General features: G+C 40.7%; 1 protein-coding gene across 1 annotated transcript in view; it reads right to left on the reverse strand.

The window, feature by feature from the left end:
- Positions 1–20375, reverse strand: part of LOC139764052 (2',5'-phosphodiesterase 12) — a 213006-nt gene that overhangs the window by 68553 nt on the left and 124078 nt on the right. Inside the window, exon 5 of the mRNA XM_071690508.1 lies at positions 17464–17596. Within this exon, the coding sequence (XP_071546609.1) occupies positions 17464–17596 (133 nt within the window). The remainder of the gene's footprint in view (positions 1–17463; positions 17597–20375) is intronic.

The following is a 20375-nucleotide window of genomic DNA, read 5'->3' on the forward strand; positions in this document are numbered from 1 at the left end:
AGCGCTGGTGGCTGATTCATGTGAGAAACTGCAGAAGCTGGTGACTGAGTTTGGTAAAGTGTGTGAAAGAAGAAAGTTGAGTGTAAATGTGAATAAGAGCAAGGTTATTAGGTACAGTAGGGTTGAGGGTCAAGTCAACTGGGAGGTAAGTTTGAATGGAGAAAAACTGCAGGAAGTGAAGTGTTTTAGATATCTGAAGGTGGATTTGGCAGCGGATGGAACCATGAAAGGGGAAGTGGATCATAGGGTGGGGGAGGGGGCGAAAATTCTGGGAGCATTGAAGAATGTGTGGAAGTCGAGAATATGATCTCGAAGCAAAAATGGGTATGTTTGAAGGAATAGTGGTTCCAACGATGTTATATGGTTGCGAGGCGTGGGCTATGGATAGAGTTGTGTAGAGGAGGATGGATGTGCTGGAAATGAGATGTTTGAGGACAATATGTGGTGTAAGGAGGTTTGATCAGGTAAGTAATAATAGGGTAAGAGAGATGTGTGGTAATAAATAGAGTGTGGTTGAGAGAGCAGAATAGGGTGTTTTGAAATGGTTTGGTCACATGGAGAGAATGAGTGAGGAAAGAATGACCAAGAGGATATATGTGTCAGAGGTGGAGGGAACAAGGAGAAGTGGGAGACCAAATTGGAGGTGGAAAGATGGAGTGAAAAAGATTTTGAGTGATCGGGGCCTGAACATGCAGGAGGGTGAAAGACGTGCAAGGAATAGAGTGAACTGGAACAATGTGGTATACTGAGGTTGACATGCTGTCAATGGATTGAACCAGGGCATGTGAAGCATCTGGGGTAAACCATGGAAAGTTCTGTGGGGCCTGGATGTGGAAAGGGAGTTGTGGTTTTGTTACATTATCACATGACAGCTAGAGACTGAGTGTGAACGAATGTGGCTTTTGTTGTCTTTTCCTGGCGCTACCTCACGCACATGAGGGGGGAGGGGGTTGTTACTTCATGTGTGGCAGGGTGGCGACGGGAATGAATAAAGGCAGACAGTATGAATTATGTACATGTGTATATATGTATATGTCGGTGTGTGTATATATATGTATACGTTGATATGTATAGGTATGTACGTTTGCGTGTGTGGACGTGTATGTATATAGATGTGTATGTGGGTTGGTTGGGCCATTTCTTTCGTCTGTTTCCTTGCGCTACCTCGCTAACGCAGGAGACAGCCACAAAGCAAAATAAATAAAAAAATAAATACATCCATTTCAGTATGTAATGTAAAATGCAAGGCTGACAATCCATGACTTCCTAAGTCACCATTACAGTTATTCATAAATGATGTAAACAAACACCCACACACCACGAAACATAAACTATTGCCAAAAAATATACAGACATTTCTTATCCATATAGTACAAGAAAGGAAAGACCAGTAATTTACGACTTCCCATTTGCAGTTCACTACCAACCTTATCAAAACAGTCTAGCACAATGGAACCACTAGGAAATCTAAGAAAGTAAATCCAGTAATTACTGACATAAACGTGAAAGAAAAACCAGCAGTATCTACCTATCTATCTATATCTCTGATGCCCGTTCACTCTAGGAACTCCCATTAAGGGGTGACCAGAGCAAAAGAGTCTCCACCTATCCCTGTCCTTACATGCCTCCCTTGCATACACCATTCCACGCTTTCTTGCACCATATCTCTCCCTCCAGTATTCTTCCACCTTATTTGCCTATGTCACAGGTGATTTACCTTTATCACTAACTCCTTTAACTGTACTATGCACTCTCCTTGTAAACTTCCACTCTTGCATTCTTTCCAGATGCCCAAACCTCCTCACAGTGTTACATTTCACCCGTTCTACCTCTCAACAATTCTTTCCTTTGCATTCCCTGCCATGCCACATCTCTCATACACCATTCCATTTCTTTCTTCATTCAATCTAGTCACACCACATGCTCTTCTCAAATAGTTCATTTCCTCAGCCTGGATTCTTAACCTTTATGACTCATTCCATGTCCACGTTTTGGCTGCATAGGTCAGTTTTGGGAGGACTATGCTGTCCCTTAATCCTCTCTTCACTTTCGTACTTACACCTGTATCCTTAATCATTCTATTAGGGGACCTAATGACACTTCTACCCTGTACTGCTCTCTCCTTTATCTCTCCTTCCATATCACCACACTTACTCAAGGGAGCTCCTAAATACTTAAATCTTCTTACCTCTTCCAGTCTTTTTCCCCCCATATCTAAAGCAAAATTTAGTGTACTTTCTCCTTTCACTCTATAGGGTCATACAAAATCTATACTTTTACTCTGTTTTCTTAAAAACACATCATAAAACACACTTACAACCTTCTGCAACTCTTGTACACTTACAGCAAACAACACTATCATCTGCAAAAAGGCTTGCCACAAGCCACCACTTCTCACATCCACACTCCATCTCTGTACCCCTTTTCCCTTGTTTTACTTTCATCTCTCTATCCATATATATCAATGGTTCTTAAAGTACAGGGGCATGCCCCCAAGGGGGTCACCAAAGAATTCAGAGGGGGGAATGAGCAGTCGAGAGAAAAGTTTGGTCAGGATAACAAATTTTATAACTATTTTCCTAACATTAGCTACACCAATTTTGAATTAAAGTTTGCCAGGAACCCCTTTTCCGTGGAAGATGAGGAAGATCCTGAAGCTATGCAAGAAAAATTTCTTGAACTAAAATTTGATTAAGAAGCAAATGATGGTTTTACTTGTCTTGGTCTGGAGAAGTATTGGGTGAAATATCTCTGTCTATTAGAAAATAAGCATGTCAGTCATAAAAGTCATTGTCCCATTTTCATCTACTTACCCATGTGAAGTAGGCTTTTCAGCATTGGTTAATATAAAAACAAAGCAAAGAAACAAGCTAGATGTGGAAAGTGATCTCCAATGTGCCCTTAGCAACCAGATGACACCAAATTTTATCAGACTAGTCAGTCAGAAGAGTCAGCACCACCCATCTCATTGATGAGTACTACCTATCCACCATCTCGTTTTGTAGCAGGCTGATTAAAGGAATAACCGTGGGAAAAGTTCGTAAAAGTTTGATTTTATTGCACTTACATTCTTCCGTTTTTAAATGACTTTTCATTTAATTGCATTAGGATTATGAAATATATGAGAAGATTATGCATAAAAATCATTAATCTTGTATTAATGCAGCCAGTAACTGTCTTAAACATGAGAAGAATTTTGGTTTCAGTGTAACGAAAAATTTCTGATTTCTATCAATTACTGCTAAGAGTAACTTCCTATTCAATTGTAGTTACTATTTTCAGTTAATATTATAAGTTTTGCTAAAACTAGGTGCATATAGAAGCAGGAAAACTTCTTTCATTCATCCAAAAACTCAAACTCAAGTAAGAAATGAGTTTATCATTATACAGATCCACTGCAGTAATCCCACTCAAGCAATTAAGTACTGTATACTGGTATAAAAATCATCAATTATTGTTTAACTGAAAGTTGATGGAGAGAGGTGGGTGATTATTGGTGCATATGCACCTGGGCATGAGAAGAAAGATCATGAGAGGCAAGTGTTTTGGGAGCAGTTGAATGAGTGTGTTAGTGGTTTTGATGCACGAGACCGGGTTATAGTGATGGGTGATTTGAATGCAAAGGTGAGTAATGTGGCAGTTGAGGGAATAATTGGTATACATGGGGTGTTCAGTGTTGTAAATGGAAATGGTGAAGAGCTTGTAGATTTTTGTGCTAAAAAAGGACTGATGATTGGGAATACCTGGTTTAAAAAGCGAGATATACATAAGTATACTTATGTAAGTAGGAGAGATGGCCAGAGAGCGTTATTGGATTACGTGTTAATTGACAGGCGTGCGAAAGAGAGACTTTTGGATGTTAATGTGCTGAGAGGTGCAACTGGAGGGATGTCTGATCATTATCTTGTGGAGGCTAAGGTGAAGATTTGTATGGGTTTTCAGAAAAGAAAAGTGAATGTTGGGGTGAAGAGGGTGGTGAGAGTAAGTGAGCTTGGGAAAAAGACCTGTGTGAGGAAGTACCAGGAGAGACTGAGTACAGAATGGAAAAAGGTGAGAACAATGGAAGTAAGGGGAGTGGGGGAGGAATGGGATGTATCTAGGGAATCAGTGATGGATTGCTCAAAAGATGCTTGTGGCATGAGAAGAGTGGGAGGTGGGTTGATTAGAAAGGGTAGTGAGTGGTGGGATGAAGAAGTAAGAGTATTAGTGAAAGAGAAGAGAGAGGCATTTGGACGATTTTTGCAGGGAAAAAATGCAATTGAGTGGGAGATGTATAAAAGAAAGAGACAGGAGGTCAAGAGAAAGGTGCAAGAGGTGAAAAAAAGGGCAAATGAGAGTTGGGGTGAGAGAGTATCATCAAATTTTAGGGAGAATAAAAAGATGTTCTGGAAGGAGGTAAATAAAGTGCGTAAGACAAGGGAGCAAATGGGAACTTCAGTGAAGGGCGCAAATGGGGAAGTGAAAACAAGTAGTGGTGATGTGAGAAGATGGAGTGAGTATTTTGAAGGTTTGTTGAATGTGTTTGATGATAGAGTGGCAGATATAGGGTGTTTTGGTCGAGGTGGTGTGCAAAGTGAGAGGGTTAGGGAAAATGATTTGGTAAACAGAGAAGAGGTAGTGAAAGCTTTGCGGAAGATGAAAGCCGGCAAGGCAGCAGGTTTGGATGGTATTGCAGTGGAATTTATTAAAAAAGGGGGTGAATGTATTGTTGACTGGTTGGTAAGGTTATTTAATGTATGTATGACTCATGGTGAGGTGCCTGAGGATTGGCGGAATGCGTGCATAGTGCCATTGTACAAAGGCAAAGGGGATAAGAGTGAGTGCTCAAATTACAGAGGTATAAGTTTGTTGAGTATTCTTGGTAAATTATATGGGAGGGTATTGATTGTGAGGGTGAAGGCATGTACAGAGCATCAGATTGGGGAAGAGCAATGTGGTTTCAGAAGTGGTAGACGATGTGTGGATCAGGTGTTTGCTTTGAAGAATGTATGTGAGAAATACTTAGAAAAGCAAATGGATTTGTATGTATCATTTATGGATCTGGAGAAGGCATATGATAGAGTTGATAGAGATGCTCTGTGGAAGGTATTAAGAATATATGGTGTGGGAGGAAAGTTGTTAGAAGCAGTGAAAAGTTTTTATCGAGGATGTAAGGCATGTGTACGTGTAGGAAGAGAGGAAAGTGATTGGTTCTCAGTGAATGTAGGTTTGCGGCAGGGGTGTGTGATGTCTCCATGGTTGTTTAATTTGTTTATGGATGGGGTTGTTAGGGAGGTAAATGCAAGAGTTTTGGAAAGAGGGGCAAGTATGAAGTCTGTTGGGGATGAGAGAGCTTGGGAGGTGAGTCAGTTGTTGTTCGCTGATGATACAGCGCTGGTGGCTGATTCATGTGAGAAACTGCAGAAGCTGGTGACTGAGTTTGGTAAAGTGTGTGGAAGAAGAAAGTTAAGAGTAAATGTGAATAAGAGCAAGGTTATTAGGTACAGTAGGGTTGAGGGTCAAGCCAATTGGGAGGTGAGTTTGAATGGAGAAAAACTGGAGGAAGTGAAGTGTTTTAGATATCTGGGAGTGGATCTGGCAGCGGATGGAACCATGGAAGCGGAAGTGGATCATAGGGTGGGGGAGGGGGCAAAAATTCTGGGGGCCTTGAAGAATGTGTGGAAGTCGAGAACATTATCTCGGAAAGCAAAAATGGGTATGTTTGAAGGAATAGTGGTTCCAACAATGTTTTATGGTTGCGAGGCGTGGGCTATGGATAGAGTTGTGCGCAGGAGGATGGATGTGCTGGAAATGAGATGTTTGAGGACAATGTGTGGTGTGAGGTGGTTTGATCGAGTGAGTAACGTAAGGGTAAGAGAGATGTGTGGAAATAAAAAGAGCGTGGTTGAGAGAGCAGAAGAGGGTGTTTTGAAGTGGTTTGGGCACATGGAGAGAATGAGTGAGGAAAGATTGACCAAGAGGATATATGTGTCGGAGGTGGAGGGAACGAGGAGAAGAGGGAGACCAAATTGGAGGTGGAAAGATGGAGTGAAAAAGATTTTGTGTGATCGGGGCCTGAACATGCAGGAGGGTGAAAGGAAGGCAAGGAATAGAGTGAATTGGAGCGATGTGGTATACCGGGGTTGACGTGCTGTCAGTGGATTGAATCAAGGCATGTGAAGTGTCTGGGGTACACCATGGAAAGCTGTGTAGGTATGTATATTTGCATGTGTGGACGTATGTATATACATGTGTATGGGGGGGGTTGGGCCATTTCTTTCGTCTGTTTCCTTGCGCTACCTCGCAAACGCGGGAGACAGCGACAAAGTATAATAAAAAAAAAAAAAATAATATTGTTTAATAAAACTTGAAAGGGTAGATGGGTGAGTGGTATCCAGGAATATGCTGACAGGGGGTTCCAGGCCAAAAAGTATAAAAGCCAATGATTTTTTTTTATTATTATTTTGCTTTGTTGCAGTCTCCCGCGTTAGCAAGGTAGCACAGGGGAAACAGACAAAAGAATGGCCCAACCCACCCACATACCATGTATATACATACACGTCCACACATACACATATACATAACTATACATCTCAATGAGTATTTTGAAGGTTTGTTGAATGTGTCTGATGACAGAGTGGCAGATATAGGGTGTTTGGGTCGAGGTGGTGTGCAAAGTGAGAGGGTTAGGGAAAATGATTTGGTAAACAGAGAAGAGGTAGTAAAAGCTTTGCGGAAGATGAAAGCCGGCAAGGCAGCAGGTTTGGATGGTATTGCAGTGGAATTTATTAAAAAAGGGGGTGACTGTATTGTTGACTGGTTGGTAAGGTTATTTAATGTATGTATGACTCATGGTGAGGTGCCTGAGGATTGGCGGAATGCTTGCATAGTGCCATTGTACAAAGGCAAAGGGGATAAGAGTGAGTGCTCAAATTACAGAGGTATAAGTTTGTTGAGTATTCCTGGTAAATTATATGGGAGGGTATTGATTGAGAGGGTGAAGGCATATACAGAGCATCAGATTGGGGAAGAGCAGTGTGGTTTCAGAAGTGGTAGAGGATGTGTGGATCAGGTGTTTGCTTTGAAGAATGTATGTGAGAAATACTTAGAAAAGCAAATGGATTTGTATGTAGCATTTATGGATCTGGAGAAGGCATATGATAGAGTTGATAGAGATGCTCTGTGGAAGGTATTAAGAATATATGGTGTGGGAGGCAAGTTGTTAGAAGCAGTGAAAAGTTTTTATCGAGGATGTAAGGCATGTGTACGTGTAGGAAGAGAGGAAAGTGATTGGTTCTCAGTGAATGTAGGTTTGCGGCAGGGGTGTGTGATGTCTCCATGGTTGTTTAATTTGTTTATGGATGGGGTTGTTAGGGAGGTAAATGCAAGAGTTTTGGAAAGAGGGGCAAGTATGAAGTCTGTTGGGGATGAGAGAGCTTGGGAAGTGAGTCAGTTGTTGTTCGCTGATGATACAGCGCTGGTGGCGGATTCATGTGAGAAACTGCAGAAGCTGGTGACGGAGTTTGGTAAAGTGTGTGGAAGAAGAAAGTTAAGAGTAAATGTCAATAAGAGCAAGGTTATTAGGTACAGTAGGGTTGAGGGTCAAGTCATTTGGGAGGTGAGTTTGAATGGTGAGAGGCTGGAGGAAGTGAAGTGTTTTAGATATCTGGGAGTGGATCTGTCAGCGGATGGAACCATGGAAGCGGAAGTGGATCATAGGGTGGGGGAGGGGGCAAAAATTTTGGGAGCCTTGAAAAATGTGTGGAAGTCAAGAACATTATCCCGGAAAGCAAAAATGGGTATGTTTGAAGGAATAGTAGTTCCAACAATGTTGTATGGTTGCGAGGCGTGGGCTATGGATAGAGTTGTGCGCAGGAGGATGGATGTGCTGGAAATGAGATGTTTGAGGACAATGTGTGGTGTGAGGTGGTTTGATCGAGTAAGTAACGTAAGGGTAAGAGAGATGTGTGGAAATAAAAAGAGCGTGGTTGAGAGAGCAGAAGAGGGTGTTTTGAAATGGTTTGGGCACATGGAGAGAATGAGTGAGGAAAGATTGACCAAGAGGATATATGTGTCGGAGGTGGAGGGAACGAGGAGAAGAGGGAGACCAAATTGGAGGTGGAAAGATGGAGTGAAAAGGATTTTGTGTGATCGGGGCCTGAACATGCAGGAGGGTGAAAGGAGGGCAAGGAATAGAGTGAATTGGAGCGATGTGGTATACAGGGGTTGACATGCTGTCAGTGGATTGAATCAAGGCATGTGAAGCGTCTGGGGTAAACCATGGAAAGCTGTGTAGGTATGTATATTTGCGTGTGTGGACGTGTGTATTTACATGTGTATGGGGGGGGTTGGGCCATTTCTTTCGTCTGTTTCCTTGCGCTACCTCGCAAACGCGAGAGACAGCGACAAAGTATAAAAAAAAAAAAAAAAACATCTCAACGTACACATATGTATATACACACACAAACATATATACATATAGACACATGCACATAATTCATACTGTCTGCCTTTATTCATTCCCATCGCCACCCCACCACACATGAAATAAGAGCCCCTTCCACTGGCATGTGCACGAGGTAGCACTAGGAAAAGACAACAAAGATCACATTCATTCACACTCAGTCTCTAGCTGTCATGTATAATGCACTGAAACCACAGCACCCTTCCCACATCCAGGCCCCACTGAACCTTCCATGGTTTACCCCAGACGCTTCAGACGCCCTGGTTCAATCTATTGACAGCACGTCGACCCCAGTATACCACATCGTTCCAATTCACTCTATTCCTTGCACGCCTTTCACCCTCCTGCATGTTCAGGCCCAAATCACTCAAAATCTTTCTCACTACATCTTTCCACCTCCAATTTGGTCTCCCACTTCTCCTCGTTCCCTCACCTCTGACACATATATCCTCTTGGTCAAACTTTCCTCACTCATTCTCTCCATGTGACCAAACCAATTCAAAACACCCTCTTCTGCTCTCTCAACCACACTCTTTTTATTATCACACATCTCTCTTCCCCTATTATTACTTAATCAAACCACCTCACACCACATATTGTCCTAAAACATCTCATTTCCAGCACATCCACCCTCCTGCGCACAACTCTATCCATAGCCTATGCCTCGCAACCATATAACATTGTTGGAACCACTATTCCTTCAAACATACCCATTTTTGCGTTCCGAGATAATGTTCTCGACTTCCACACATTCTTCAACGCTCCCAGAACTTTCGCCCCTCTCCCACCCTATGATTCAATTCCGCATCCATGGTTCCATCCACTGCCAAATCCACTCCCAGATATCTAAAACACTTCACTTCCTCCACTTTTTCTCCATTCAAACTTACCTCCCAATTAACTTATCCCTCAACCTTACTGTACCTAATAACCTTGCTCTTATTCACATTTACTCTCAGCTTTCTTCTTTCACACACTTTACCGAACTCAGTCACCAGCTTCTGCAGTTTCTCACAAGAATCAGCCACCAGTGATGTATCATCAGCAAACAACAACTGACTCATTCCCCAAGCTCTCTCATCCACAACAGACTGCATACTTGCCCCTCTTTCCAAAACTCTTGCATTCACCTCCCTAACAACCACATCCATAAACAAATTAAACAACCATGGAGACATCACACACCCCTGCCGCAAACCAACATTCACTAAGAACCAATCACTTTCCTCTCTTCCTACTCGTACACATGCCTTACATCCTCAATAAAAACTTTTCACTGCTTCTAACAACTTCCCCCTCCCACCATATATTCTTAATATCTTCACAGAGCATCTCTATCAACTCTATCATAAGCCTTCTTCAGATCCATAAATGCTACATAAAAATCCATTTGCTTTTCTAAGTATTTCTCAAATACATTCTTCAAAGCAAACACCTGATCCACACATCCTCTACCACTTCTGAAACTTCACTGCTCTTCCCCAATCTGATGCTCTGTACATGCCTTCACCCTCTCAATCAATACCCTCCCATACAATTTCCCAGGAATACTCAACAAACTTATACAATTGTAATTTGAGCACTCTCTTTTATCCCCTTTGCCTTTGTACAATGGCACTACGAAAGCATTCCGCCAATCCTCAGGCACCTCACCATGAGACATACATACATTAAATAACTTTACCAACCAGTCAATAATACAGTCACCCCCTTTTTTAACAAATTCTACTGCAGTACCATCCAAACCCGCTGCCTTGCAGGCTTTCATCTTCCGCAAAGCTTTTACTACCTCTTCTCTGTTTACCAAATCATTTTCCCTAACCCTCTCACTTTGCACACCACCTTGACCAAAACACCCTTTATCTGCCACTCTATCATCAAACACATTCAACAAACCTCCAAAATGCTTACTCCATCTCCTTCTCACATCACCACTACATGTTTTCACCTCCCCATTAGCTCCCTTCACCGAAGTTCCCATTTGTTCCCTTGTCTTAGCACTTTATTTACCTCCTTCCAAAACATCTTTTTATTCATATTTATCTATTTTGCTTTGTCGCTGTCTCCCGCATTTGCGAGGTAGCGCAAGGAAACAGACGAAAGAAATGGCCCAACCCACTCCCATACACATGTATATACATACACCCCCACACACGCAAATATACATACCTATACATCTCAATGTACACATATATATACACACAAAGACACATACATATATACCCGTGCACACAATTCACAATGTCTGCCTTTATTCATTCCCATCGCCACCTCGACACACATGGAATACCATCCCCCTCCCCCCTCATGCATGCGAGGTAGCGCTAGGAAAAGACAACAAAGGCCCCATTCGTTCACACTCAGTCTCTAGCTGTCATGCAATAATGCCCGAAACCCCAGCTCCCTTTCCACATCCAGGCCCCACACAACTTTCCATGGTTTACCCCAGATGCTTCACATGCCCTCATTCAATCCACTGACAGCACGTCAACCCCGGTATACCACATCGATCCAAATCACTCTATTCCTTGCCCTCCTTTCACCCTCCTGCATGTTCAAGCCCCGATCACTCAAAATCTTTTTCACTCCATCTTTCCACCTCCAATTTGGTCTCCCACTTCTCCTCGTTCCCTCCACCTCCAACACATATATCCTCTTGGTCAAACTTTCCTCACTCATTTTCTCCATGTGACCAAAACATTTCAAAACACCCTCTTCTGCTCTCTCAACCACGCTCTTTTTATTTCCACACATCTCTCTTACCCTTACATTACTTACTCGATCAAACCACCTCACACCACACATTGTCCTCAAACATCTCATTTCCAGCACATCCACCCTCCTGCGCACAACTCTATCCATAGCTCACGCCTCGCAACCATACAACATTGTTGGAACCACTATTCCTTCAAACATACACATTTTTGCTTTCCGAGATAATGTTCTCGACTTCCACACATTCTTCGACGCCCCCAGGATTTTCGCCCCCTCCCCCACCCTATGATTCACTTCCACTTCCATGGTTCCATCCACTGCCAGATCCACTCCCAGATATCTAAAACACTTTACTTCCTCCAGTTTTTCTTCATTCAAACTTACCTCCCAATTGACTTGACCCTCAACCCTACTGTACCTAATAACCTTGCTCTTATTCACATTTACTCTTAACTTTCTTCTTTCACACTCTTTACCAAACTCAGTCACCAGCTTCTGCAGTTTCTCACATGAATCAGCCACCAGCACTGTATCATCAGCGAACAACAACTGACCCACTTCCCAAGCTCTCTCATCCACAACAGACTTCATACTTGCCCCTCTTTCCAAAACTCTTGCATTCACCTCCCTAACAACCCCATCCATAAACAAATTAAACAACCATTGAGACATCACACACCCCTGCCGCAAACCTACATTCACTGAGAACCTGATCACTTTCCTCTCTTCCTACACGTACACATGCCTTACATCCTCAATAAAAACTTTTCACTGCTTCTAACAACTTGCCTCCCATACCATATATTCTTAATACCTTCCACAGAGCATCTCTATCAACTCTATCATATGCCTTCTCCAGATCCATAAATGCTACATACAAATCCATTTGCTTTTCTAAGTATTTCTCACATACATTCTTCAAAGCAAACACCTGATCCACACATCCTCTACCACTTCTGAAACCACACTGCTCTTCCCCAATCTGATGCTCTGTACATGCCTTCACCCTCTCAATCAATACCCTCCCATATAATTTACCAAGAATACTCAACAAACTTATACCTCTGTAATTTGAGCACTCACTCTTATCCCCTTTGCCTTTGTACAATGGCACTATGCACGCATTCCGCCAATCCTCAGGCACCTCACCATGAGTCATACATACATTAAATAACCTTACCAACCAGTCAACAATACAGTCACGCACTTTTTTAAATAGATTCCACTGCAATACCATCCAAACCTGCTGCCTTGCCGGCTTTCATCTTCTGCAAAGCTTTCACTACCTCTTCTCTGTTTACCAAATCATTTTCCCTAACCCTCTCACTTTGCACACCACCTCGAACAAAACACCTATATCTGCCACTCTATCATCAAACACATTCAACAAACCTCCAAAATACTCACTCCATCTCCTTCTCACATCACCACTACTTGTTATCACCTCCCCATTAGTGCCCTTCACTGAAGTTCCCATTTGCTCCCTTGTCTTACGCACTTTATTTACCTCCTTCCAAAGCATTCTTTTATTCTCCCTAAAATTTAATGATACTCTCTCACCCCAACTCTCATTTGCCCTCTTTTTCACCTCTTGCACCTTTCTCTTGACCTCCTGTCTCTTTCTTTTATACCTCTCCCACTCAATTGCATTTTTTCCCTGCAAAAATCATCCAAATGCCTCTCTCTTCTCTTTCACTAATAATTTACTTCTTCATCCCACCACTCACTACCCTTTCTAATCTGCCCACCTCCCTTGTGTTTCATGCCACAAGCATCTTTTGCGCAAGCCATCGCTGCTTCCCTAACTACATCCCATTCCTCCCCCACTCCCCTTACATCCTTAGTTCTCACCTTTTTCCATTCTGTACTCAGTCTCTCCTGGAACTTCATCACACAAGTCTCCTTCCCTAGCTCACTTACTCTCACCACTCTTTTCACCCTAACATTCTCTCCTCTTTTTTGAAAACCTCTACAAATCTTCACCTTCACCACAAGATAATGAACAGACATCCCTCCAGTTGCACCTCTCAGCACAATGACATCCAAAAGTCTCTCTTTTGCACGCCTATCAATTAACATGTAATCCAATAACGCTCTCTGGCCATCTCCTCCTTACATACGTATACTTGTGTATATCTCTCTTTTTAAACTAGGTATTCCCAATCATCAGTCCTTTTTCAGCACATAAATCTACAAACTCTTCACCATTTCCATTTACAACACTGAACACCCCATGTACACCAATTATTCTCTCAACTGCCACATTACTCACCTTTCCATTCAAATCACCCATCACTATAACCCGGTCTCGTGCATCAAAACTACTAACACACTCACTCAGCTGCTCCCAAAACACTTGCCTCTCATGATTTTTCTTCTCATGCCCAGGTGCATATGCACCAATAATCACCTATCTCTCTCCATCCACCTTCAGTTATACCCGTATCAATCTTAGAGTTTACTTTCTTACACTCCATCACATACTCTAACCACTCCTGTTTCAGGAGTAGTGCTACTCCTTCCCTTACTCTTGTCCTCTCACTAACCCTTGACTTTATTCCCAAGACATTCCCAAACCAAACCAAACCAAACCCTTGAGCTTCATTTCACTCAGAGCCAAAACATCCTGGTTCCTTTCCTCAAACATACTACCTATCTCTCCTTTTTTCCCATCGTGGTTACATCCACACACATTTAGACAGCCCAATCTGAGCCTTCGAGGAGGATGAGCCCTCCCCGTGTGACTCCTTCTTCTGTTTCCCCTTTTAGAAAGTCAAAATACAAGGAGGGGAGGGTTTCCAGTCCCCTGCTCCCGTCCCCTTTAGTCGCCTTGTACAACATGTGAGGAATGCGTGGAAAGTATTCTTTCTCCCCTATCCCCAGGGATATATACATTAAATACATTATATACATTAAAAAGCCACGGTGACATCACACAGCCCTGCCTCACACCTACATGCATATCAAAATCTTCCCTCAACTCTCCATCCACTCTTACATATGCATTTGCTCCTCTATACAAGGCTTTCACACCATCCAACAGTTGTCCCCCTGAACACATCCCATAAAGCATTCCACTCAATTCTGTCATACACTTTCTCCAGATCCATAATAGCTGCATACCACTTCTTACCTTTTACTAAATGCTTTTCCATGGTCATTTTTACCACAAAAATTTGGTACAAACATCCCCTAACTTACCTAAAATCTCCTTCCTCTTCACTTATTCTGCATTCAGTCACTTCCATCACTCTATCAATCAACATTCTTGCATACAATTTTCTTGGTATACTTAACAGAGCTCATTTCCCTATAAGATGCATCCACTCTAACATACTTTCTCATCCATTCTTCAGCATTTCAGCCATAATACCATCCATTCCAGGTGCCTTTCCTATCTTTAACCTCATTACTGCCCATCTTACCTCCCTTCTTGCTACAGGCCCTTGTACTCGTATCCTCTTCCTTCCAACCTCCATCCCCATGCATGTAATAACGGCAGTCTCCCTTTTCTTCAAAATACTCTGTATTTCCTTTCACTTCCTCATTTTGATTCATGAATTCTCCTTCTTTACTTCTTACATTAACATTTCCAGATCCATAAAAGCTGCATACAACTTCTCACCTTTTGCTAAATACTTTTCCATGGTCATTTTTACCACAAAAATTAGATACAAACATCCCCTAACTTTCCTAAAATCCCCTTCCTCTTCACTTATTCTGCATTCAGTCACTTCTATCACTCTATCAATCAACATTCTTGCGTATAATTTTCTTGGTATACTTAACAGACTCATTTCCCTATAAATGCTACATTCATCCTTTGCACCTTTTTCTTCAACTAAAAGATCAATAATAGCTTTCATCCGATCCTTAGGCACAACCTTCTGTTGCTATGCTAAAGTACTTATAAGATGCATTCACTCTAACATACTTTCTCATCCATTCTTCAGCATTTCAGCCATAATACCATCCATTCCAGGTGCCTTTCCTATCTTTAGCCTCATTATTACCCTTATTACCTCCCTTCTTGCTACAGGCCCTTGTCCTCGTATCCTCTTCCTTCCAACCTCCATCCCCATGCATGTAATAACAGCGGTCTCCCTTTTCTTCAGAATACTCTCTATATTCCTTTCACTTCCTCATTCTGATTCAGCAACTCTCCTTCTTCACTTCTTACATTAACATTTCCATAATTACATACACCTCTTTCCTTTTTCATCTCCTTCCAGTAAAGCTTATTATCCTAAAACTTTTCACTTAACTTCTAAATTCTTTTATCTACCCTTTCTTTGCTTTCCTCTATCAGCTTCTTAACATTCTGCTTACATATTCTATATTCTTCCCTCCTCCTTTGCTGATCTTCCACTGGTAGATTCCTATTGAGCAATCTAACATATGCTTTTTTTTCTTCTCTTCCACAGCATTTGTAATCTCTTCCATCCACCATGCACTTTCCTTTTTATTCCCATATCTAACGACCCTATATCTAACTACTAAGTGTACAACCTTCAATAGTATTTCTCTAAACATTCTAAACACCTCATTCACACATGAATGCACCCCTACATTCACTTCACTTCCATCTGAACTTTCAGTTACCTTCCTTTCATACTCCTCCCTGCATTTTTTCAGATTCATCTTCTCACTTGTCAACACTTTTATCTCTCGATTCTTCTTTATACCATACCTCCACTTCTCCCTGATCCTCATCCACACAAGAGCTGCAAAATGGTCAGAGTCTCCAAAGAATCCTCTCAAAAGTTTAGCATCTAGCATGGCCTTTCTTAATCTTTCATCCACTACCATATAGTCAATCAAAGCCTTTTGCTCTCCTCTTCCATCATTCAGCCATGTATATCCATGAATTATTTTGTGCTGAAAAAAAGGTTTTTGCAAGGAATAAAACCCTCTCAGCACAAATATCCACAAGGTAACATCGATTCTCATTTACTCCAGGAACTTCCCTTTTACCAGCTATCTCAACAATTTCATCAAATCCCACTTTTGCACTCATATCACCCATTACGACCATGTTTCTCTCATTCTCACAACAGCTTATACAGACATTCAAATTTCTCTAAAAAAAAAAAAATTCACTACATCCTTACCTTGGGCAGTCTTAATATCTAAAATTTAACATTTACCCAAGAATACTTCACAATTCCAATCTTTCCTTTCATCCATACTATTCTTGATTCATTCCATCCATGCTCTGCAACATCCTCCCACACTTGGTGACAGCAGAACTGCTGATCCCGATGAGTGTCACTCAATCCCATCTATACCACTCCTCCTTCCAAGCCCTCCCAGAACTTGAATTCATCATTTCCATTTTCACTCCAAACACCCTGCCAAAGGTTATGGGTTTCCCAAATCCCCAGCATATCCAAGCTACAACTTTTAAACTTCTCCACTGGCAAAGTCCAGTTAAAAAAACTGTACATCCCATTATCTCATGTTTGATATCAAATTACAGTCAAGGTTTACAATGCATCATGTTGACACAGATAATCTTTGATTACAAAAGTCATCTCTAAGGTGAAAAATGCATGTTTGGGTGACTTGGAACATTGAAGTGCAGTTCAGTATGATTTGCATAGAAGTTTCATGGCTAAGAACTGAAATGTGATAAACCTAACAAGGTGAGGATGCACAAAAACAAAGAAGGATGCACAAATACACAGGCACAGACAGAGGCACTTTGGGCGGCAGAAAAGTTCTTCCTCTACTTCGAGAAGGTAAAGTAAAACTTGTAAACCAATTCACAGAGTGGCATACTTAGAAATAAGTTTAGCCACAAACGAAGCTCTGCTAACCAATTTCTTGCCATTCAATGATCAGAGAGCAGTAAATAAGTGGCATCTGAGCAGGTAGACTGTGATGTCATAACTAATAAAGGGAGGAGATAAGGTTTAATAGATGATTAAAAGTTTGCTTTTAAGATTTTTTACACTACTCACAGTAAATATCAAATTACAGTCACATAGTATATATATTACTTGCACCATATGTAATTATGGCATAATCAACCATTATTTTCTAGTCCCTCACACAGGATAATCCAATAGCTCAAGGAGGAAATTAATGGGTTAATGCAAGTGTAAAGGTTTACTTGAAAAATCAGAATATGTTCCCATGAGTAATGAACGGAACTGTGCTGACTGTGGATACTGGCCAATACTTGTTTTCTTGCTTTCTATAAAAGTATCTACAACACTGAAAAAGGAAAGAAAATCCCTTTGAAAAAGCTTATGAAAAAAATTCCAAGAAGTTGCAACAAATATATTCCCAAGTCTTCCTACCTGTAAAACTGTGCTACGCTGGACAATCCTTTCAGTCAGCTTTGGGTTAGTTTGCACCTTTTCCCATAAATCAGCAAACAAAATATTGTGCTGCAGCTCCTCACTCAATATCAAGCGGCTGTGCCCTAAAACTCTAAAAAATAGGGTAAACAATTAGTCTGTCTGTCTGTCTAAAATACATTTGCAATTTTCCTACATCCAATCCTAAAAGTATAATATAGAATCTTACACAATCTATCACTGAAAAGTCATAAATTACCTTCCTAACAGTTAGACCTTAGAAATATATTCTAATAGTATTCCTTTCCAATAGAAATCAGCTAGTAAGCAAGAGATATTAGAGGACACTACTCTCTTTGAAAATACTAAGCAGCAAACTCCAAATAGTAACTAATGAATAGTCCCTTAATCTGTTCCTGAGGACTGAATCATCAGGCACAAATACAAGTCATCTCTATTTCCTTTTAAGGAATAAGCCTTTTGTTACAATCTCAAATTCAGATGCAGTAAATGTATCCAATCCATTCCCTGTTCTGTACTCACTTGGCAACAGCCTCTTGCTTCTGTCTTTGCTTTGCTGCTATTCCCCTGGCTAAAACTCTCATCATACCTCTTCAACGAACTAATTCTTAAAGGGTCTCATGGCTGCAATGCATAGCTATTATCCTTAAGGTCTACTTACAATTCCTGGCTTATGAGTTTATTCTTTATAGAGTGAAATGAAAATTCACAAAAGTTTAGCATGAACCCAGCTAATTAGGTGCCCTACATATGTCTTTCAGAACAGTACTCTATAAGTTTGCAAACAATATTTGAAATGTACTATAGGAAAGAAATATCCATAATTCCTATATCCCAATTATCATCTCAATGAATATCTTGGAGCACAGCTTAACTCAATTACACCTCACACAATGCATGAAACTCAGTTTAAAGCAATTACATCTTACATATTCAGTTTAAGTGTAAAAATAAAAATGAAAAATCTTTAATGTAAACATATTATCATGCTTCCTGCTAAAGTTGTAATATATATGTGGTAGTAGTCTGTATACGCTACCGCAACCAGATATCTTAACTAAATTATGCTTTGGTATAATATTCACTTTAAAGCCTTTGTAATGACTTACAAGAACAGATATAAATACAATATTTAGCAGTTCCCCTTCAACATAAAATTTTGTCTAACAGTTCAAATCCTGGACCATTCACAACCTAAAAGTTCCTATCCCTGACCATATATATTTGTCTCCTAAAACATGGTTCCCCTCTAGACCAGTGTTTCCCAAACTTTTTTGGATGTGACCCTAAATACAATTTTTTTGGCCCGGTGATCCTCAGGGCGAAGACATAGTTTCAGTGTTTCTTCATTTAGTTTTATCCAATCAATTTTAATGAATTTTACTTCAATTCAATATTCAATACATATAGATATTTCTTATGTTGTTTGAAGAAAATGAAAGGCACAACTTCATGAAAATGTAATTCATAGCAAAATTAGGCAAGCAAAGAAAAACAAACTTTTGACTGGCAACTTTGATGCCACTTCATGAGTGAGTCCAGACTTCTGAGTATTGATTCCTTGCCTATAAATTTAGTAAACAAAAATTGTGGTTACCATGATGATATTTTCTATGATCACACAAATGACAGGAATTTGACAATTTCTTTCTTCAAATGGACTTCATTGCAAAAATCTAAAAGGAAGAAAACATTTAGCATTTGAGTGGCTACCGTGATGTTCCTTCATTTCACTGGTGAGTTCTTCCATATTCAGTTTTATGGTGATAGATAGAGAAGAGCACAAATCATGCTGAGGATTCAGATGGTTCCTTGCTGTAGTCCTGATCGTCACAAGAGCTGAAAATCCTTGTTCATATACCTATATGGTTGGAAAAGGGAAAAGAGCTTATCCTTGAATTGAGCCCAGAATTCAGGTATGAGAGACTTTCAAAACGCTGCTTCTGCACCTGATTTTCCTAAAGATCTATATGGTCTTCTTGAAAACCAGACATCTCCAACTTCACTGATGTTCAAACTGAACACATACCTAACCCATCTATGTTGACACAGACTGACATTTTCCGTCAAAAATCTGTCCATTTCCTCCAGAAGCTTCTTCAAATGATCTTGAAACACCACTTTAATGTCAGCAAGGGATATTTCTGATGAATCTTCCAGCACTATACTTAAGTTCTGGAAAATCAGCCATTTTTCCCCTGGTTAATCTTTCTCTCAAAAGTGCAAGCTTCTTCTTAAATTAGGCAATTTTTTCACTAATGTCCATCATAGTCTGATTTTGGCTTTGCATGTCTAAGTTCAGTTCATTCAGGTGCCTTAGGATGTTGCCAAAATAAGCCAGCTTTGCCACCCAAGCAGTCAACTGGGCTAGTTTATGCTTCTTTCCTTGAGAAAAACTTCTATTTCAATTCTTAGTTCAATAACCCATCCAAGAATGCACCCTTGAGACAGCCAGCAGACATCAAAGTGGAAAAGTAAGTCCTGATTATGATCCCATCTCTTCACACATTTTATGAAAAATGCAAGAGTTCAGAGTTCTAGCATTGATAAAATTCACAATTTCGATAACATCATTCAGAAACACACGGAGTTCTGGCTGGAGACATTGAGAGGCCAAGTTTTCAAGATGTAAAAAACAGTGAATTATCATGACATCAGGATTTTCTCTTTAATTCGAGTGAAAAAACCTACACAACTTCCTACCATAGATGAAGCTCCATCAGTACACAAAGCGAAACAATTCAACCAAAGTTGCGTTTCTTGAAAAAAAAATTCACCATAACAAATATGTCTCCTCCACTGGAGGTTGTTGACAAGGCACTACAGAACAGAAATTCCTTCAGAATTCTGTCATCTCTTTACCTCACAAAAACCATGAGTTGAGCTTCACC

Source organism: Panulirus ornatus, chromosome 48 (genome assembly GCF_036320965.1).
Source record: "Panulirus ornatus isolate Po-2019 chromosome 48, ASM3632096v1, whole genome shotgun sequence".
NCBI lineage: Eukaryota > Metazoa > Arthropoda > Malacostraca > Decapoda > Palinuridae > Panulirus > Panulirus ornatus.